The 23065-nt window shown below is 52.1% G+C and overlaps 1 protein-coding gene across 1 annotated transcript in view; it reads right to left on the minus strand.

Moving 5' to 3' along the window:
* Positions 1–110: 110 nt before the first annotated feature.
* Positions 111–23065, minus strand: part of LOC120901453 (cadherin-related tumor suppressor) — a 53320-nt gene continuing 30365 nt past the window's right edge. The window contains exons 4-10 of the mRNA XM_040309419.1: positions 21244–21477; positions 20934–21135; positions 16978–17165; positions 16448–16873; positions 14574–15087; positions 4337–9755; positions 111–4237 (exon numbers count right to left, since the gene is read on the minus strand). Of these exons, the coding sequence (XP_040165353.1) occupies positions 1309–4237; positions 4337–9755; positions 14574–15087; positions 16448–16873; positions 16978–17165; positions 20934–21135; positions 21244–21477 (9912 nt within the window). The 3' untranslated portion in view covers positions 111–1308. The remainder of the gene's footprint in view (positions 4238–4336; positions 9756–14573; positions 15088–16447; positions 16874–16977; positions 17166–20933; positions 21136–21243; positions 21478–23065) is intronic.

Here is a 23065-nt window from a genome sequence, read left to right on the forward strand (position 1 = left end):
TCGAATTTTTGGCAAAGTTCAGTTAGGGCAGCAATGCAAATTGTGACAAAAACGAGGATGGTGTGTCGGATTTCGGATAGGAGTAGAGCAATTGAAAGGCAAAACGTTCGTTTACATTTTACAGTGGTGTGAAATTTATTCTCTTCAATTATACATTTTACCAAATTGTGGTCCTTGGTGAACCATATTTTTTATAGAATCGCTTGTTTCTCTCTCTTTAAAATACTCGAATGCTAGATTTTGACGCCCTGGTTTAGCTTGTGAGTGATGGAATTGAACATTGTGCCGTACGTACGTTTCCTATCGTACAATTCCTATTATGCACCGCAATGTCAAGGTTCCTTTTAAAACCGGATGCGACCCAAAAATAAAACTGCGCAAAAGTTTAAAAAAAGCTAAAAGACGATAGAGCTCGCCATGATTATAATACAGCACGACTACCTAGAGTACAGTTTGAATGTTAAAAATAAAACAGTCTCATAACGCATTAAAATCATAGGCTCATGCAGCACACTGGTGCTGGCTGTACACCAGCCCACGGATCGGTAGTGGTATTCTTATATATTTAAAAGCATATGGCAAGAAGTATAGTTTACATGCTACGCGCATTCAGTGAACGATCCTGCTCGACCAGCGCTTTCGCTATTTATGTACACAAACACACGCTGCATAATCTGAGTAGAGGTGTGCTTTTCTACACACTCGAGTAAGCCTAAAAAAGACCATAGCACTGCGTTTCTTCAATCGTTTGCCTCTCTTTTCCTTTCGACCAAACCCCAACCGTACCGGCAGTGACACGTATTATTGTTGCGTGGGTTGCGGCCCTAAAATTGTCCTATTGTGTGTCAAAACTTGTCAAAAGAGGGGGGGGGGGTCTCTATAAATGCATAGAGAGACCTTGCGTCGATGCATTTGCCCTGCACCCGGTGCAATTACATACGCGCTACGTACTTCTTTAGGACCTTGATACAAGGTACCACCGCTTACAAAGTATGTTTTTTTTCTGTTGAGCTTCTTATCTTTTCTGCGACAAAATAAAAATTGGATGGGCAGAGATTCATCATTCGCAGTTGGTGCCATTCTTAGATGCAACGCTTAAACGCTAAATGTCTAATCTCAGCAGATGGGTCTGCATTCGAGGCATGGTAGTTTTATATGTACACGAGGAGTTGCTTGATTGGTTTCCTACTAACTGCTGTCTAGCTATTATCTGTACGTGAGTTGGACTTTTGTAGGATTGTGTTCATTTGTACAAAAATGTTACAGTTGCACTGGTAAACCACGTTTCGGAGTACTGCGTTCGTGCGTTCAAACGTACTCTTCGGAGGGTTTCGACTGAACGCCGGTAGGAATACGCAGCGAGTTTGGAACTCGGCCATTGACCGTTACATCGCTTGGCAGTTCGGCTATGTCTTTAAACACGCCCATGAGACTCTCAAAGTTTGGGCCCCAGTTCAGCAGATAATCCCAACCGGTAGCTGACGGGGAGGCTGCACCGCCTCCGTTCGGCTGCCGGTAGATTCCAACCATGTGACTGGACAGATCATCGTCCGAAGCGACGAGCGTGCTGAGCGATCCTCGGAACGATGAATCGAACCCATCGTACGAGGAAGCAGGTGGAAGATGGGGAGCTCCCTTGCCACCTCCACCACCACCACCGGTACCGTTAACGCCACCGCCTCCTCCACCGCCGGGTCCTCCGGTGCCGCCTCCGCCCACATCGTTACGGCGACCGGGATCGTCCCGTCCCTTGCCGTACTTGCTACCGACGACACCGTTGTTGGTGGCACCCGTGTCTCCATTGAGGCTGTTGTTGTCGTACTCAATCTCGGAGCAGGTGAAGCTATCGTTGCCACTTTCGTCCGTTGAGGTAGAGCTGTGCGCATCGATGTCGGCCGGCGAATGGTGCATGTGCGAGAGATGCGGCGCTGGCACGCGTGCAGGCGCCTCGCTGCTACTCGACACGGCATCCAGCGTGGAGACGAGACTAGAGGTACGCGGACGCGCGTTCAATCGCTCAATCTCCTCAGCCGTTAGGCCCATGCCACCGTGACCCACAGGCACCACGACGGAGCTGACGGAGACTACGTTCGGGGGTTGCGACGGCACACCGCCCGGATTCTTGCTGCGACTGCGCGCGCTCGAACTCTGGCCAGAAAGCTGGCTCATGACGGGACTGTTGAGGCTTCGCTCACTGTTGCTGTGCAGTGCATCCTTACCGACGCCACCCGAGCTCGAGGTCGTCGCCAGCAGGGCACTCTGCAGCGGCTTGCCGGAGATGTCGTGCAGCGTGAGAATGCGCGGCTGCTGCGAGCTGAGCTCCGAGCTTGGCGACAACCTTGCCAGCGGCGTCGATTGGTGCTGGCGTGCGTGTGCCGCTCCATTCGAAGGTGGCGGCTGACTAGCTTGTGGTGGCGGCAGTACCCGCGGTGCGTACGGTCCCCCGGCGGCTGCGTGATGCGGCGAATGGCGATGCTGTTGCTGGGCGGCCGCTGCCGACGTTTGATGCTTGTGGTGCGTGTATGCGGTGGCGACCGGTGGCGGTGTGGCCTTATATTTACGCACTCCACCTGCCTCCCGGTAGCCCTTGTAGTGGTACACAATGTCTATGTCCGATGGTGCGATCGAGCTTGCATTCTCCAGATCGTAGTGTTCGGGATACTCCGAGCCGAGATCCATCGAGGACGGATTGTTGGTGTGATCGTGCGGGGCCGATGGATGATGCGACTGACTCGGCGGTGGCAGCGGTGGACTTTTGCTTACCACCTCGCGCTCGATTATGTCCGGTCGCTGCGGTCGCTGTGGTTCCGTGGCGGCTAGATCGCGCTCTTTGTACTTCTTCGAGATAAGCTCGGGGCCGACGAGATGATGGCCACTGACGCCACGCAACATGTCACTGTTTTCCGAATGGTATCCCACAACGGACAGATCGTTCGCATGCATCCCACGGCCGCCACCGTCACCATGCAGCCCGCCGGAAGACACCATTCCCGAGCCGGCCAGCAGCGTTGATCCTCCCGTGCCGTTCTGTTTGGAGTGCAGCGCTGCCGACGAGTGGCCAAGAGCTCCGCTTTTTTCCTTATGCTGACGACGGCATCGTACCACCAGGAAGGATATGAAAATGCCAATCAGAAGCATCACAAAGAACACGATCACTAGCGTAATGCCTATGTTCAGCGGGTTGGTAACCTGCGCCGTGCCAAGAACGCTCCAGGCACAGCCCTGCGCCACGTTACCCCGATGCACGACACTGCGGAATATACTGCCCGATCCGTTGAACGGTTGCACCTCTCCGTTGATCGTGAAGTTGGCCAGACATCCCTGGAAGTTGGCGGGCATTGGCTCCGTTTCACTGGCACTGAAGTACTCTCTGCGGACATTCCCGATGGCCAGCACGGTAAGGTACGGATCTAGGAAGTCATGCACGCCTGTTGCATCCAGCTCTGGCACCACCATCCTTCCATCTACCAACACTTGCAGCACACGGTTGTGTGAGTGTAGCGTTACGTTATGCCAATTACCATCGGCTAGCGAACTGCCATCTTGTCCCCCGCCGGCCGATGCGGAAACGTTCACGAAGGACGTTTGATGTGAGGTGTATGAAAGTCGGCCATTTCTTAGCTCGATAGCAGTGTAGTGCTTGCTGCTGGTGGCGGCATATATAAGAACTCCGCTCGGTTTGTTCGTTTTGAACAGAATGCTCATATACTTGGGCGGATCCTCGGCGATCGTCAGTGTTGGTGCGACGTGACCTTCGTGGCGTTTACTTCGCGTCACATCGTAGCTCCAGATCCAGCTCTTGCCACTGTAGATGCTCTCCAGCAGCTGCATGCGCTTGTGTTTCTCCGTGATCTCGAACTCGATGAATGCTCCGTCCTGCAGTGAGTATGCGTCCAGCGAGCTGTAACAGTCGGGGGACAGGATGGCTCCACCGCAACGGCACATGGCTGTATGCCATCGGTCCATGCACTGACCGTAAGGACCGCAAAGGGGCTGTGCCGGATCCTCCGGAAGTCCGAGGCCGCATGGTCCACTGCTACCGGTGCTGCGCTGACAAGTCGACTCGATGCCGAAAGACTTGATCGGGTTGCTCAAATTTAGCGCTCGTCCGTTGATGGACACGCTGTGCACGCAACCGACCAAATCATCTGAATGTACCTGTCCAGGACGCTCTAGCACCGGATCCGCTGCCATAAGGCCGCCCACAAGCAGATAGTGCTTGTTGAAATTCAGCGTTCTGTAGAGAGGAAAGATAGGAACATTCAACAATTAAATAGAACCCGAATCAAGACAGATTGTAATTGTACAAATAAGACGAGATTATCGCTCAACTTACCCTGTAGGACCCGTATCGTCCGCATAACAGCTAGAATCACCTGGTCGACAATCGTCGCAGTAATCGCCATTGTCCGTGCACTTGGAGACACTCAGAGACATCACGCGCCCATTGCGTGTAGCCGTGATCTTGTGCCATTCTCCATTGGAAATAGAACCGTTCCGTCCGCTGGCCGTTGAAGTGCTTTGCCCCACGACGAGTGAAGTAATGGCTGTTCGAGCACCGCCATATGAAAACACTGCCCGGCCGTTCACAATTTCCATCGCCACAAAATCGGATCTACCGCCGCTCTGGATGCCATAGTTGTAGATTAACAAAGCATCCGGCTTGGTGGTGGCAAACACGACCGAAATATCGTTTGTAGCTGAGTCCAGCGCAGGGAATGCCATGTAGGACAGCTCGCGGAACCCGAAGGTTGTCTTCTCACAGTGACGGCCGTATCGGCCCTCGACACAGCTACATTTGTAGCCGGGCTTTAGGCTAACGCACAACCCACCATGTAGACACGGATTAGGGCGACAAGAGTCGGCCACTGCCTCGCACTGATTGCCTCGATAGCCTGGTCGGCACAGGCAGAAGAAGGACGAACCGTCGGAACTTTCCCGACAAGAGCCACCGTTCTTACACGGACCACTCGAACAAATGTCTCCACGCTCCAGCTGACAGTACTTGCCCTCACGGTTGGATGGGCAAGTACACTGGAAGTCGTATCCCTGTCGACGACATTGGCCACCAGCATGGCAGGGGTTCGGTGAACAGGGATCCTGTCGCTTGTCACAGCGTGCGCCAGTGTATCCATCAGGACAGGCACAGGCGAAATCGTGCCGGACCGGTGGTGAAGTGAATATGAGGGATTGGCTATCGGTGATCCGATTGTCTTCCTCAGGGTATACCTTGATCCGTGCACTACACACACCACCGTTGGCGCATGTGTCTGCAGAACGGCAAGGATCGTACCCAATCGTGGTCTGGACGTTGGGAAGCAGCTGTCCAATTGCTTCAAGCTTGCGTGAGAACCGCTCGATTACGTACTGCTTGGACCGGTATCCTTTGAGTGGGGTATTTCGCACTGCCAAGGTGACGTGCAGTGCTTTTCCAGCATCCAGCAGGCTGTACAGGATCAGATCATCTGCCGGCTCTAGCGACGCCTTCACAATGTCTACGAAATTCCGGTAGTAATTGGCAAGGAAGTTGGCGCTGCTGATGTTTTCCAGCCGAACGGTGATTGATTGATCAACCGTGGCATTGTCAAAGTGCAAGAACTCGACAGAAACTGTCGACGTTACATCTGGGTGCTTGCCGTCATTGCCAGAAACCAGGAACGTATGTCCACTGGTGGGAATACGGTTAGCGTTGGTAAGACGAAGCTGACAACCGCTGGAAATTGTGAATGTTGTCACGGGCTGCTTGTTGGTGTCGGTCAGCAACTTGCAGCGGTAGTCGCCTGTCACATCGGGATCGTTTGGATGCACACTGGCGATGTCACCGTGCAGCGGACCTTCTCTGAATGCGTACACGAGTACATGCACGTTTCGGGGCGTCGAAGGACTGTCGTTCTGGTCCAGCACGTTCACCGTGATCGTGTGTTGGGTTCGCTTGCGCGGCTTTCCATTGTCTTCCACCACGACCAGCAGTTCCAGTTGAGGCGTCTGCTCTCGGTCAAGGCTACGCACTGTCTTCAGCACACCGGAATGACGCTCGAGCGTGAACAGCGATTTGTGTCGCCCGCCAACAAGCTGGTATGTGAACGGTGCGCCGTTAGGTGGAAGATCAGGATCCGTGGCGGCCAGCGTCATGACGACCGTGTTGGGCGGTTCGTTTTCCAGCACTGCACCGATCGTGTCCTTCGGATCGAATGTCGGTCCGTTATCATTGATATCGGTAACGGTGATTCGTACGACCGTCGTACCAGTTTGCGGTGGTGTGCCTGTGTCGATCGCACCAAGCAGCAGCTTGTGCGTTGGGACTGTTTCTCGGTCTAGTTTGCGTGCAGTTTCAATCTGACCCGACTGAGGATCAATCTTGAACGAATGGTCATTGTTACCGCCGATGATGGAGAAGCTGAACTGGTTGTTCTGCGGACGCACATCTTTGTCGACAGCTTTCACCACAATCACTTTCGTCCCTATCGGATCTCCTTCGGAAACACTGGCCTCGTAGAGGTCTCGCTGAAACTCTGGCGGATCATTCCCATCCTGAATGGAAATGATGATTTGCGCCTCATCCGTATCGTTTCCTCGGATGCCACCGTAGTTCTTGGCTAGCACGGTCAGCACTACGCGAGACTGCGTCTCGCGGTCAAGATTGCGCGACACTACCAGCACACCCGTGCTGGGATGAATACTGAAGCCTTTGTCGTTGCTCGAACCCACCAGCAGATAGTACACCTTACCATCCTCACCTGCATCCTTGTCGGTTGCCTCTATAATACCCACACTGGATCCGACCTCAGCTGACTCGGACACATCAAAGTGGAACACCGGTTGGATGAACTTTGGGAAGTATTCGTTAACGCCCGTTACGTGCACGATCACCTTGGTTTCATTGCGCATCGACGAGTCGGGATTGTACGCGGCAAGCGTGAGCGTATACTGATCCTGCTCCTCGTAGTCGAACGTCGCTTTCGAGGTGATAATGCCTGTCGCTGTCTCAATGGCAAACAATTCACGTCCCGAACCACCCACAATGGCGTAGTTGATGATGGCGTTCTTGGGCGAGTCTCGGTCGTGTGCATGTGCACGGTACACGAACGTATTGGCTGGCGAGTTTTCGGCAACGTACGCGTCGTACACCGATTGGTTGAAGTAGGGTGCATTGTCGTTAATGTCCGTGAGCGTAATTGTGACCATGGCGATGGATCGTTTCGGTTTGTAGCCGAGATCCTCGGCCGTAATGTTCAGCTGGTACACCTGTATCAGATCATAGTCGAGCGGGTTGCGGATGCTGACCGCTCCCGTCACGCTATTTACCATGAAGTCATTGCGCTCATTGCCAGCCAATATAGCGTAGCGTACCATTCCGTTCGGTCCGTCATCATTGTCTGGTGCACTGACTGTAAGGATCGTGGAACCGATCGGTTCATTTTCGGGAACGATCACCTGATAGGAAGGACTTTGGAAGACGGGAGCGAATCTATTAGCACCAGTTACGATCAGTGTCACGCTAACTTCGTCCTGCTGCGGTGGTACTCCTCGATCGACGGCTCGCACCTGTAGCACAAAGACTGTGCCAGGTGATGCCGCCACCTCGCTCAGCTTACGCCCAACTACAATCCAACCGTCCAGCTTGTTGATGGCGAACCGGTCAGATCCATTGCCACCGATTAGTTGGTACTCAATCTCAGCGTTTACTCCAAAGTCCAGCTCGTCTCGGGCAGTCAGCTGCAGTATTCGCACGCCCACATCGGCACCCTCGGGTACAGGAGCCATGTACGCGCGCTGACTGAAGACGGGCGGGTTATTGTTCGCATCGACCACGTTGATGTTCACCAAACACTCGGTGTACATTGGCGGCTTGCCGTTGTCTGTAGCCAACACTGTCAGTGTGAAGCTATTTTCCGGCGAAGCTTCCAACTGTGTGTGCTTGTAGTGAATTCGACGCTTGCTGAAGATCTCTCCAGTCGCTGGGTCGATGGTGAACAGATCGGACGGCTGCTGGAGCGAGTATGAGATGACCGAGTTCGGCCCCTGCTTGTCACGATCGGTGGCAATCACCTGACCAACGAATGTTACCGATTTTTGCAACTCGCGGAAGTTGAAGCTGTAGTAACTGTGCTCGAACTCTGGCGCATTATCGTTCTGGTCTTGGATCGTGATCGTGAGCGGTGTCTCCGTCCGCCAAGCTCCGTCGACGGCAGCCACCTTCAGAATGTACTCATCCTGCTGCTCACGGTCTAAATGACCCGCTACCGTCACGTTGCCAGTAGTGGAATCGATCGAAAACTTGCCACCCAAGTTCTCGGTGAAGATGTAGGTTGCGTTCGCGTTAACACCGACATCCGAATCCGAGGAGGTGATCTTGATCACAAACTGTCCTATCTCAGCGTTCTCTGTCACGTTCACGGAGAAGAGTCGCGTAAACTTTGGCGGATTATCGTTCTTATCGAGCACATTGACAAGCACTGTAGCACTGCCGGTCAACTGGGGCACACCTTGGTCTACTGCCTCCACAATCAGCGTATACTGTGCGATGTCTTCGCGGTCCAGCCGTGTGGTGGTATAGATTTCACCCGTGTCCGTGTTGATTTCGAAGCTTTCAAAATCATCGCGCAACCGGTATGTAATCTGACCATTCTCCTCAGAATCCGCATCGCTGGCAGATACTTTCGTAACCAGCTGCGATGGCGATTCCTCCTCCAGCACCTCCGCCACGTACATCGGACGGTCCATGACGGGTGCATTGTCGTTGGCGTCGGTAACATTCACGATGAGCTGTAGCACGCTGCGTAAGCTCGGCCTATCAGAGTCGGCCGCCTCGATCCACACCTCATACTGCTGGTGCCGCTCGTAGTCCAGTCCACCCCGGTTTACGGCCACCTCGCCAGTGCTCGGGTCGATGCGTAGCGCTTCACCAATGTTGCCTCCGGCGATTGCGTACCGGATCGTCCCCACGGAGCCTTTCTTTGGCGAGGTGGCTGCCAGCTTCGTCACCATCTTCCCATCGGCGATGTCTTCCGGCAGCACAAACTGCGTTTCCGACGTGTAGGAAAACACAGGAAACAGATGAGCCGATCGCAGTGAAATCGCCAGCTCACAGGTAGCCGACCGTGGTTCGTAGCCCTCATCCTTCGCTACAATCGTCAGCCGAAAGACACGCTCCGAGTTAGCGCCGGACATCGGCGTTGACAGCTCTGTTGCCGCCTCGATCACTCCGGTGTGCTCGTTGATGCGGAACTTGGCTGCATCCGTGCCGACGATCGAGTAGAGCAGGCGCGCATTAACGCCCTCGTCTCGATCGATCGCCTTTGCGCCGAACACGAACTGGCCCGGTTTGATCCGGTCGGGCACGTTGACGTGGAATGTGGGCGCACCGAACGCCGGGCTATTATCGTTCACATCCTGCACGTCAATGGTTAGATTGACGAGCGTCGCCCGCGGCTCCGTCGTCGAGCTGTCCTGAGCCATCAGCGTGAAGTGATAGATGGGCATATCCTCGCGATCGAGAACGGCGGCGGTAGTGATTTCTCCGCTGGAGGCGTCGAGTCGGAAGCGGCTCGAGTGCTCGCCGAGCAGCGTGTAGCGAATCTTTGCGTTCAGGCCCGCATCACGATCGGTAGCCCTCGGCCACAGCACTCGCGTACCTATCGGTTGATTCTCCGCTATCGTCGCCTGGTATGATTGGCGCTCGAACTCCGGGTTGTGGTCATTGATGTCCTGCACCATGACACGCACCGTTCCCGTTCCCGTTAGGGGAGGCGATCCTGGAAGAAAATTTAAATAAAAAGCACATTAACGCATGGTTGGGGGACGCTGCTGGTGTTTGTGCTGCATTACAACAAATGGGATCACATTTAACTACAGCAACACGATATGTACAACTTGTGCGGTTATTTAAGGTAAATCATAGTGTTGTGTGTACCAAAAACCACTCGAACAAAGCAACTAAACTTGCTCTTCTCAAGTGCAATATTTTGAAGATATTGATTCGAGTCTCTGCTGTATTCGTAGCTCCAAGAGCTCTATAGTTTGCACAGTGTACAGTGGCATCCACTCAAGGTACATGACCGTGCGAACGTTGGCAAAATAGAAGTGATAAAAGGAAGGCAAGCGCGTCGCCGAGTCCGCCCTGCCACGGTATAACAGTCCATTTGCGTTCCCTGCAGTGGTACTGTTGCAGCGATTCTATTGCGGTTCGTTGCAAGAAAACGATGGACATTCCAGATCGGCAACGTTTGCTAGAACAAATCGCACGTTTCTAGGCAAGGGAAATGGAGAAAAAGGAGAGAATAAGAAGAACAAAAACGGTGCGTTTGTGTGGTGGAATTTTATTACCCCTTACTCCGGCACAGAACGTCTCCCAGATGAGGATGAGGTCAGATCAGATTTATTTATTGATCTGAACAACGTCCTCCGTCCAACATGTGTGTGTGTGTGTATCTTCTGCAATGTTTCGCATTTATGGCACCATAATTGCGCCATTGCGACTGCCACCGGGCGCTCGTTAGCCGACGACATAAGGGCTAAGAATTGTTCCGGGGGTTGCATCTTTTGCATCTATCCTGCTCTAGCCGGGACGGGAACGGATAGTGCCATCCCGAGCCGCCCGAGAACGAGAACCAAGGAGGGCGCACCTTTTGTGGGGATGTAATTGTTTCGCCTGCGTGACCCTCGCGCTTTAGGGTGCTGCCCGCGCACGCTCTGCCGCTCTGCCGAACTGCTGGAAATAACAAACGACCCCGAATCGAACGAGACACGCCGGATGATAACCTAGATCGAATAAAGCGATCTCGCGACGCTTTTTCCGTCCTTTTTGTGTCCGCTGCATCGTTTGTTTGGATGGGTTGGGTGGGGGATGTAGTAATTGGAATGCAGGAGCCTATTTCATCCGTGCCGATCGTGTGTTTACTCTTCAGACTGGTGGCCAAACCAAACAAATCGAGACTCTTGTCTTTTATAGAAGAATTTGTACTGTATTTGTGTGTATGCATATATGTACCGCAGCATTATAATTCATTTTTTGAAGAATTATTTTCTGCCCAAGTGTAGGCAAGAATTAAGCAAAATTGTTTAGATACACACGACTAAAAGCGACGTTCAAGAACAACAAAGTGTCTTCTAGGAGTGGAGCAATGATATCTTACGGTGGTTTAGATTATCTTAAGCTTCCTTTTCATTCTCACTCCGTTTCTACATGTGGTCCAGAAAAAAAGAGTTCAGCTGGTCAAAGCGTGTGTGTGACTGTGTGTCGTTCGTTTCATCAAGAGCCCCGGAGCTGGTTGAAAAGGAGCATCGGCCAGAGGAGCCTGCGTTCTTTCTCATTAAAGAGAAAGATGGCGTCTAGCCGGCAGAGAAAAAGAGCGATCGAAAACGAAGAGCAAAGGGAGAGAGAGAGAGAGATGACAAAGAAGTGTAAAATAGGGGTGGAAAGGAAAGGCGACGGAGAATAAGCAAAGGGAGAAAAGCCCCAAAAGCCACCCCAAACGATCGGCCATCCTCAGCATCGCCGTCGTGTAGCGGTGTGAGAAACAGGCAACCCGAGAAGAATGAATAGCTGATATCATTTTTTACAAATTTTAAGCTTTATGCAGATGAAGTATTTATAGCCCGGGGTAATAAAATGTTTCCAGTTATATACATATAGCCGCGCGGACCCGGGCAGCTTGTGACATAGCTAAGGGTGGCTCGGTCGTCGCTCCCTCCCCTTTCCCCCTCTGTTCTCACCCGTGTATGCGTGTGTGTGCGTGCCACCGTATCCAAACCGAAACGGTGGACTGGTAGAGAGAGCGGGAGAGAGAGAGAAAGAGAGCAAAACAAGTGCTTCAACAGACACAAACACTCCCCGTTTGCTCGCCCAACCGATCGCTCCACGTTCTACCACCCTCGACACCCCTTTCCATCATCCCCCAAAACGCACACACACACACACGCAGAGTCCAAATTGGCCAATAGGGATGCGTTCGTGTTGAACTTCTGCGCGGTCACTTCGTTTGCGTATTGCATTGGGGCAATGCGCTGTGGTCACCCTTTTACACACATACCAGACCGCGTGCTTTGGCGTGCAGCGGTGCAGCCGGGAGACAGTTTGAGCGCACCACTTGGAACTGTCAAAATGCCGTCGCAACCGCGTCAGTCCCGGGTCTGCCTGGCCTGCCTGCCTGCTCCGATACGGTTTATGGGGGCAGCAGTTCGTAGTAGTGTAGGGAAAATTAAATCGTATGCTCGGAATTATGCTGCCAATCGGCGCACGATTGTTTCAATTGCAGCAGATCGGAAAGTGGAGGGGGGGGGAGAGGACAGATCATCGGTATTACTGCACATCCCGACGGGAGTACCATGGGAAATGCACTCGAAACTCGACACAGTTGGTGTGCCAACCTGCTCCGTGTCCGTGTCGCCCGTCGCCCCCCAACGAACCGCAAACGGGGAAACGAATTATAGGAAATTGAGTGAATATTTATTGAGGTAGTTTATCAGCCGCAGGGTGTCTCTTGACGTCACGATCTCACGAAGAATCAATACAGTTCGCCCTCTGTGTGTGCTGCTGCTGCTGCCCCTTCTTAGCTCATTGTGTACCACCGCAGCACCGACGAAACCCCTTCCTTCTTTTTCGTCTGTTGTGCCTGCCGCAATGTGCCTGTGTTTTGCGCAAAGAAAGGAAGAGGGAAGAAGCCGCATGCAAAGCCAGCCGTGAGTTGGCTGCGCGCGCACCGACCCTCCTATCTTTTGCTACTTATCTTATGGAATTTGTAATATTTTGCGTTCTCATTCCGGGCGGCGGTCGGTTGCAAGCTTTCCGGCGCACAGAGCGCTTTGAGCGGTCGCAAAATCACTCCCATCGCTTATTCACCCGTTTCTACCTCTCTCTCACACACACGGTGGGGGCAATTGTTTCTTTTGTCCTTGTGCTGAACCTGTAACAACGATGTGGGGATGCTGCCCCGCTGCCAGGACCGCAGGGACACAGCAGCAGCAGCAGCAGCAGCAAAGGCAACAGGGGCAGCAAAATTGCATACGAACGAAAATCATCATCATCGAAACGATCTTTCATGCGCTGGCCAAATTGAAGCTAATCAATGGCTGTAAAGAGGGGGCAACAGGAAGGGGGAGTCCTGTAAGAATATTCGTGGAGGCCTCATTGACCCTCATAACGGGTCCCGGCAGGTACAGCACGCTGTAATAATAAAATGTCTTTAATCGTTGTCGGTAAACGTACCGGCAAATTAGCAGCGAGGTCGGGAGTTGCGCTCGTATTATCTACTGCACTGGCAGAAGAAAACAAACCATTGGCCACCGCTCTTCCGCTACTTCTTGGCTACGGGAGGGGAATAGAACATACATTTCCCACATCGATAAATGGTGGTTTGAAATGGAATAACAATAGACCCATAACCAATTTCAGCACCAGTACCATCACCGCCACCGAACCTCTGAACACGATCATGGCCTGAACATTATGGCTCTGTCTTGGCCGATTACAGGTCGGCAAATCGGAAATTATATTGCTTATGCTCCTCCGCTGCACGGGAGTTTTGGCAAAAGGAATCAGATTGAAAGAGTGAAAAGGCTCTTTAGCACTACTCTCTGATAGTGCGCTAATGTGCTTCAAGCTATGGCAAACTTTCGAAACTGTCAAACAATTTTCCACTGCACCGGGAGCAGCGTACAGCAGGGCATCCGGTAGAAATGGTTGGTGGCGGCAAGCTCACGAGTTTGGACTGCGCTTGCGAGGCGGCCGTGCGGTGCTGTGGCACTACAGTCGAATAATGGTTACGCTTATTGAAAATCTATTATTTGCGATCATTCCGGTGATAGTCCGGCGTCTGCTGGATGAGCTTTGGCGGGGGAGCGCACAGGTCGTCGCATAAGAGCGACACAACAGCCACGGCAATTCCGTCACCGGCACTGCGGGACTCGTGAGGTAAATCGCAGGTTTCCCTGCTGTTTGTGAAAGCTTTGTTTTGGATTTCAGCAGTCAACTATGACCCTTGCCGCCGCGTGGTCCGCTACAAGGCGACGGTTCGGCAATGCCGCCTTCCGTTGCCTTGCTCCGGTGGACGGTTGCGCCGTGTTTAAATCAAATATTCGAATCTCTCGTGTTTGGTTCGTGCGGCGTTTCTGGCTGCAACGATGGTGGCACGCTACGCCGAAAGGGTGCATTTTTCGCCGATCTACAATCTATCATAGTTCACTCATCGTCGGTGGCGGCGTTGTGCTGCTGGTGCCTGGTAGAGAGCGCACAACATAGTTGCGACCGGTTGGTTCACGTTTTTCCGCTCACAAAACACGAAATATGATGTCAATGTTATGGTGTTGTTTGTACTTTGTTTCTCTCTTTATCTCTCTCTCTTTCTCTCTCTTTCTATTGTCCCCCGAAACGGTAAACGTTAGGGCAGAGAACCGTACAAGGGTCAGCAAAATGGTAAAGCAAAAGCTTCTTCTAGATTGTTATCCCATCCCCATCTCCCCTGCTGACTGCTGAGAGAGGTTGAGCGAATACAGTAGAGGTCATAATTGTGAAATTTCTTCAACGGTTGAAGTTAAAAGCATTCAAAAACTGTTGAACTGTGCGTCACACTTACCCGTATCCATTGCCACGAGCGTTAGAATGTACTCCTCCTGCATTTCCCGATCGAGGGCGCGCAGCAAGGATATTTCGCCCGTGGACGCATTGATCTTGAAGAAATCGGTGTCGCCCTCCTTGAGGAAGTACCGCACCTGCGAGTTGAACGGCGGCGTGTCCGCATCGTACGCCCGCACCGTGATAACGTAACCATTGTTCGGCGGGATGACGTTCTCCATGACGTAGGCGAGATAGGGCGAGTCGAGGAAGGTCGGCGGATTGTCGTTGATGTCGGTGATGGTGATCGATAGCCGGGCGGTGTCGAAACGCACCTCGCCGTTCTCGGTGTCGCCGGCACAGTCCTCCGCACGCACCGTGATCGCGTACAGTGATTTGCGCTCGAAGTTGAGATTCTTTGCTACGCGCACCACGCCGCTATCCTCGCTAATGGTAAAGTCGCGGTTGTCATCGCCGGCCGCTATCGAGAAGCGTACGCGTCCATTAGCGCCTTCGTCGATATCGGTCGCGGATACCTGTGCGGAGAGAGAGAGAAAGAAAGGAAGAAAGGGAAATCGAGTAAGTATAAAACGCGTTATTGGTGGTGCGACACGGACGGAGCACACGATGCTCTAGCGTGTAAACATATTAGGGAAGTTCATTAGTTGACTTATTCGTGCAGCCGCGGCGGGACATGGTCCGGGCTGGGCTGGCAATGTCGGAGGCGTTGAGTATTAAAACTCATGAATAATTTATGCACCGTAGATAAGCGCATGGAATGGTGTATGCATTGCGTAGACGGCGGTCGGGCGTTTTGTGCGTAAGTGGACACACGATGCATGATTAGAGGATCGTCGGCATATTCGCAACGACAGAGTTGTTGACTAAATGTGCAACTTTTTGTTGTTTAAATGTCCAGAGTGTCTCCCCTTGAACTGCAATATTGTTGGTGACGTCACTATGCGCACCCTCTCTCAGCACTGTCCTTGTCAAAATATTAACGCTGCTTTGCTACGAAAGCCTCGGGAAAATTATTAATTCGTTGCAATTTGTGATAATTTACTTTCGCATAGATTTGCCTTCCAGCGGCTCTTCCTTGCGCAGGCTGCAACTGGATGCAACGCGAATCCTCCGCACCACTGCGCCATGATCGTTTGTGTGCATGACCATGTGAATCCTACGTGGGGTGAACTCGGAGAACTCGGAACTGAAAACTGGGGGTGTTGAAATGTGCAGTGTGATGTGTATAAGAAGCCGAAGCAGAGAGGATGAAGGTAGTGCAAACCGGGAGGGACGACCATTTCGCATCGGCTTAAGCGATCCGCTTTGCGCGATCGCCCCGCAGGGGGATGCAATCGACCGAAACCACGGTCGCGCGATATTCACTAAATGGAGAAAATCCCCCATTCCTACCACACCCCACCAACGACGTCGCGCGCTTCGGGATAAGCGAGTGGCCGTACGCGGCGTACGAAAGAAAAATGATGTTATGAATAAAGCATTTCGTGACGCTTTCAAATAAACAGCAAAAACGTTTTAAGCTCAAGCATCAGCCACAGCAGCCGCGCAAGGGGCGCGCACAACGCAAAAGGATGCAGCAAAGGTGGTGAGCGTTGGTGAGATGATAGCCGAGGACGCTGCATGCGAAGCTGCGAACCGGCGGGGCTACGTGTATCATCGTGCTGCTCCCCATACATGCACTGTACGCGCCTGTGAGCGACGATCGAGCAAATATTTAAATGTCGCAAGCGATGATTTGGGATCAAAATTTTTAAAGTGGTTCGCAAATGCCGCTTTTGGACGATGTAAATGAGAATAACTGCGGCTACTACTGAGCTCCACAAAAAGGCACTTGCAGAAAGTATAACAACCATTGAACCAGTTGGAATATCTCACCTGTAACACGCTAGCGCCGATGCTGGCATTCTCCGCGATTGCGGCACTGTACTGCTTCGGGTCGAAGATGGGACTGTTGTCGTTTTCGTCCAGCACGTTGATGCGGATGCGCGACTGCGTCATCCTGGGCGGGTCGCCCCGATCCTTGGCAATCACGTTCAGCTCGTAGCTCGGCTTGGCCTCGCGGTCCAGCTGGCCCGACACGCGCAACAGCCCGTCGGCCTGTCCGACGGTGAACGGGCTCGGCAGCGAACCTTGATCATCTTCCAGCTGGTACTCGACGTAGCCGTTGCGTCCCTCGTCCCGATCGACCGCCTTGATAGCCATGATAACCGTGTTGGGCGGGATGTTTTCCGCCACGCTCGTCTCGTTCGGGGTGACAAACTCCGGCGCCAGATCGTTGATATCCTTTAGCACGATCGTAACCTGTGTGTGTGTGGTATGCGACAAGTAAGTAGACATGGTGATGATAACTCGAGCAACGTAATGTGAAGGTGTGTAGTGTTTTGCAGCAATCAGCAGCAGCCTACCTGTACGGTGGACGAGAGCCGCTTCTCCGGCTCCTTGGCGCAGTCCCGGGCCGTCACCACCAGGCTGTAGGAGCTCTTCGTTTCGCGATCCAGCGCACGGCGGGTACGGATGGTGCCGTTACTCATGATTTGGAAGTCCTCATTATCGTCGCCGGCCGTTATCGAGTATTCGATACGCCCGTTTGATCCTGCAAGCAGCGAAGGGAGCAGTGAGTACATGTGAGTAAATAGTAAACGGTGTTTATTAGTATCAACTTTGCGCAAAAGACGACGCTATCGATTTAGCAGATCCGTTCTGGGCGTCGTAAACAAACAAAACGACTATAACCATTACCAGACCAACCGGGTCCGGACACGGGGTGAAGAGGGTGTTTTTTATGGCGCTCCGGCACCGTGTGAATAATGGTCTGGTCTTGTCCTGCACACGGCACAGTGAGCCATTATATGCCATATCAAAGCTCAATAAAGAAGTGAAACAAATGTACGCGCTCTGCTCACCGCATCGATCCGATAGGAAATCACGCGAAGGATTTGACCGGTCGGACGGAAACATTTCATTACGATCTCCCCCCCGGGCTGCGCAAAACCTATACTTACAGCTCCGCTGCTCATTACGGATCAGAAATGTCTCTCTTTTTCACCCTGTTTGTCCCCGCCAGCGCCCCCCCCCACACTAACCCCATGCCATTATTGCGCGCTGCCAAATTAAATATGATCCCGGAATGAGGCGGAAGGATCACTTCACTCAATATCACTCGCGCATGAAGCAGCACGTTGCAGCATTCGTCGAGCTACACTTGTAGGCCCTGATCCGACCCGGGTACTTACACGCATGTGTGTGGAAGGAGCAGAAGCAATGATCTTTCCCCCCTCCCCCCATCCTGTGTGGTGTATCCAACCGATCGACAATCAAAGAACACAAGCGCGCCACGGCCAACCCCGGCATCGGAACAGTCGCAAGTTGGTAAGTTGCACATTGCAGGACTGCCTCACAAAAGAGAAACCGAGAAGGGCGAATTGAATGCGGCAGCAAAAGCAGAGAAAAAAGCAAGGAAAAAAGAATCCGGTGTTTATTAATTTGCATAAAGCAGCGGGCGCAGGCAGCAGTAGCAGTTGCGACGTGACGTGTCTTCATTGATTGTGTGTGATCCCGGGCGGATCGCGCGCGGCCGCTCTCGCTGGCGGAAGAATTCGGCACCCGGGGCATATGATGTCATTGAACCTGTGAGTGGCGCTGCGAATCCCCCCCCCTCTGGTCCCAAAGTAAGCAAAGGAGAAAACTAAATAAAATCCCCAAAAAACCTCCCCAGCCGACCGACCACTCCCCGCGGGATGGATTATATATTGAGCGCAAGCAACAAGCAATCCCCACGCGCGAAAAAATCCACCATTCGCCAGCGCCGTTAGAGGCTGCTGGGATCGTTAAATTAGCATTACTATAAAGTAGCATCCCAAGGAGGAGGGGAGGGTGAGGCAAAGTGTCTCGCTACTTAATCCTGAACCACGTCCAAGAATGCACACAGCCGCAGCCCCTCCCAAAGCCCAAGCGATTGGCAGCAGATTGCGGCGATTTTTCGAATGCACTCAGGTTTTGAGTATGCGCTCCGGCTCCCCCCGGGTGTGTGTATAGGACCGCCGTGCGCCGTTCGACAAATGAAGATGGTGGAGCTGATTTGATCATTCCCAGTCAGTCATTCAGGGGGGGGGGGGAGGGGGGGGGCGTAGGAAGGTGATGGTGAAAATGGCAAGAAGAAAACACCGTCACCATCTCTGGCTGGCTGCCGTCGGATCGGGTGACAAGATACAATTGTTTCGATCGATGTTCGACAAAATTATTTGCTGCTTCAACGCCTGCGAGTGTGTGTGTGTGTGCGGGGGGCAGGAGACAAACGAGAAGACAACGATCGTTTGATCACCCACCGAACGCGGCGACGGCAGCTAACACGACAACAACAACAAGCGGGCAAGAAAGACTCGATGATCTCGCCACGGTTGATGGTAGCCATCGCAACCGACGTCCTACGCACCGAAAACCGACCGAAACTCCCAAGCCTTTTCTCTTCGCTTGGTGATCTCGGTGCGCGCGCGTCGCTGTGTGTGCGCTTGCCTGTAAATGTGTGTCAAAAATCTTCAAAAAATGTTGCCAGATGTTATCGCCCACCACCACCACCGCATGATCGCGCGCAGTGTCGCTCCCCTTCGCGGGACCCGGGAGAACCTTCGGGCAAGAAGAAAGATGACCTTTTGCGCTAAACCCATCGGGCTCAGCAGCCGTTTTGATTAATAACGTTCGCAATCGTGCAGCGCTAAACGAGCGTGTGCGGGTTCTATTCTTCTCCGGGTGTGGCGTCGCGAGATCGTCCCAAGTGGGACTCATCGCGTGGACTTGGGGAGCCGAAAACGCGAACCTGAAACCAGTGACAATAGTGTCGAAGCAGAACCACCCCGAAATGCGCAAAATAAAGTCATTTTACGCAACATTAGACAGCACGAACGTCGCCGTGGTGCTTGGTAAAATGAGCGACCGCACTCCACGAGCAAACGATCGGAGTAGTAGCGCACGAATAGGCACCTTGGTGGTGGTGGTGGTTGTGGGGAGGAGTTGTTCGGTTGTCGTCAATGCGTCGCGGCGGACAGAATAAAAATGTATGTTCTATCGATATCTATAAATTTTGAAGTCAATAAAATATAAACCTGAACCCGCGCCCGGACCTGCCTACACATAATCGTTAGGAATTTCTACACGGTGTGCGTCTGTTTTGGTGGTTTTCGTTGGTATTGTGCTCGGGACGTTCGACTTTCCTTCTTTCTCGCGTTCGTTGGGTTTCGATGCTTCATTAGAACGGGACAGATTTTCTCTTCTGCTTATACACACATACATGCGGAGCGGAGTTTGAATTAAAATAAAATAAGAATATCCAGCAAAATCCGGACCAACGGACCCAGGCGGAGAGCAGCTCAAACTGATGGAAGAAATTTGTTTGCCACGGGATTAAAATACTCTTTAATGGAATCGCTCGCCCGTCCGATTTCTGTGTCCGTCCTTACGTTTCATCGCCGCGTTCCCCCGGGTGCACGATGAGAGCGCGGGGACATTTTTAAGCGAGATTATAAACAATTTTATAACTTATCGCTCTCATCCACACGCTCGCGCCCCTTGCTGCGTGTCTTGGCCGCGGCCATCATCGTCGTGCGCATTGCTGTGTTGCCCACCAGCAAGAGATACATGATGCTCGTTTTTGTTGTTGTTGCTTTGTTTTGATGGTGTCTGTGTGTATGTCACGTACGAGACGGAGCGGAAGAAAAGGTGTATGGTATTCTGGGTTGAAATTGCGTCCCTTCCGAAAGCTCGCGAACACAAGCATCGCGGCAGTAGGCAGAGCAGAGCTGGAGGAAATGGGCCAACAGCAAGATGGTAGAGCAAAAACCGAAGCGAAAGAACCCCCGGGACTGGAGGAGGCACAAGCGCCGACGCGATGTGTATGTAGAAGCAGAGAAAGTAGAGAAGACATGTGTAAGAAATGTGAATGTGGAAATGTGTGGCCGAGAAACGTTAGACGATCGAATTTGGGCGTTAAAATGAACGAATCGATGCTGAGCGAATCGGCCAGCAAGGAAGAAAAGAGACAGAGAACGACGCAACAACGTTACACGCACACACTTGGTGTGGCTGTGGTGGCGTTTGCAGGCAACAGGCATCCCCAGGTATGGGTTATTTAATATTAAAATCGATTATTTAAATCGCGGTTTACAGTTAAAGGTTTGGTTTTGTTGCACTGACGAAATGGTAGGACAGAGGGAGAGGGATAGCAGCTGGATAAGCTCTGTAGTTAGATCCTACCGGTATCGTGTTAGCCAGGCAAGGGTTAGATGATACTTTTCGCTTGTTTTGGAGGACTCGAGTTGTGAAACTCGAACCGTTGGAGCCCGAACCTTTTTCTCTGCTCAAAACTTACCGGAATCAATGTCGGTGGCGCTAACGGTCACTACGTCCGAGTTGATCGGTGCATTCTCGAAGATTTCGTTGGAATAGCTCATCGGATCGAAGATGGGCGCATTGTCATTCAGATCGACCACGTTGCAGTAGACGGTCAATGTGCTGGACAGGCTCGGATATCCATTATCCTGAGCCTGAACGACCAGAATGTAGTGCTGAACCTGTGTCGATAGAAGGGAAGGGAGTGTATTATTACCACATTTCAGCTTTTTTTTCGCTTTCAAATTCTACACAAAACGTCTTAAGCGCAGCATCGCGCCGATTCTTACCTCCTCGTAGTCGAGCCGTGCCGTTAGCGTGAAGATTCCCGTTTGAGGGTTCAGCGAAAACACGTCGTTCGCCCAGTCGGATATTACGGTGTACGTGACGGCCGCATTGGTGCCGACGTCGGGATCGGTAGCCGCGATGACTCCGACGTGGAAGCCGCGCTGCGCATTCTCCGGAATGTCGAACGAATAGGCCGGCTCCGCAAACACGGGCGGATTGTCGTTTGTGTCGGTAATCTGCGGTGCGAGAGGAGGAAACGAGACAAGAAGGAAACAATTGAAATGATGACTTGACGGGGGTAGGGTACACGAGCCGGACATTCATATCGCACTGTGCGCATACTGCGATCGCAAAAAAGATTACACAATGATGTGAAAGTGAAAAAAGTGTGGTATTGCAGCGTGTGGTTGCACTGATTTGGGGTCAGCGTCTTGGCATCCACACACTCCACGGTAAGCGTGCTTTGTCGTCCATCCCACTCCGCCATCCACTGCATCGAATGCAATTACTACGGTGAGGAGATGAAATGAAATTGATCCATGATCCACGACTCTCGGTCGGTGTGCACGGCCATTTTCTGCAAATCTAGCCTATTACTGCTGTGTAGGCGATCAATTTCTTGCCGCTCGGTGAAAGGAACGCAACCGAATGTCAAATCAAACGACGCGAAGTGCTTTTAATGGCGGCATGGGAGTATTTATTGAATGCTTGGTGCACACACTGTATGTAGTGCATTTATGGTTGATTGCTGCGTACAGAAAATGTCACTCGTCTCAACTCACACCCAAATCATTCTACCTCCAACTCCTATGCGATGTCACTTATAGTTGATGTGTAAGCGTGTTTAGAAACAGCTTTAGATGTTATAATGCAACATTATGTTTAAAGAAGGAAATCTAAAGCAGCTTACAAAAACAAATATTGTATGTGATTTAATCGAAAAGTGCTTTAGATAATTTTCTTATTGTGAGACGACACGGCCGGTAATAAATTCTTGCGATCGTACAGCTTAAGATTTAACAAAACCCCAAAGCACATTTCCCTGCCATCTCTGACCTAGGCTGGCAATGACAATATGAAGGGTTTCGCTACGCTACGTGTTTTTTGTACGATTTGCTTCATCCAACGGTTCGTCGTCTGCGGTATCGTGTGAGTCTAACGTTTCGGTGGTTTGGCTTTCACTACGTTCGTTACCCCCATTGGGCATTGCCATTCTGGAGTTGCTTAAAAAACAAACCACACTCTCAACGCACACACACACACACATGCACGCACACATGGGAACGACGACGCTCACAAGCAGCGGACTTAAGAGGAGCGCTTTCGAGTGGATGGCCCTATCTAGCCTGTCAAATCAATGCTTTCTTTTGGGATTGGGATGCTGAGGGTATGTCATTCCTAAAAGAGAAGTGGATCTCGACCCTCGAGCTGCGATGGCGACGACGATGACAGCCGCGTTCTCTCGGGATTCATCGCGCTGACTCCAAACCGAACCCCGGCCTCGGCAATTCCGGCTCAATGCGGGTCTATACGTTACTCCACCGCGCTCGGAAAGCGCTCGCAAAGAGGAACGACATTTTTCTATGAGACACACACACACGCGCGCAGACAAACAAAAACAAAATAAAAAAAGACGCGAAAGAATGCTTTGGCTCGATCCTCTAACCAGCGCGGGCTCACGCCAGGGGATGACACCATTGAGTACCAAACCCGCCAGCCAAACCAAACCGGACCGATGGGGACTAGGATGGGTTTTCGTTTGTCCCGCCGTGAACAGACCGCCGCCGAAAGGGATGGGGGAATAGCACAAATGTATAGGGGAGC

This window comes from Anopheles arabiensis, chromosome 3 (genome assembly GCF_016920715.1).
Source record: "Anopheles arabiensis isolate DONGOLA chromosome 3, AaraD3, whole genome shotgun sequence".
Classification (NCBI taxonomy): domain Eukaryota; kingdom Metazoa; phylum Arthropoda; class Insecta; order Diptera; family Culicidae; genus Anopheles; species Anopheles arabiensis.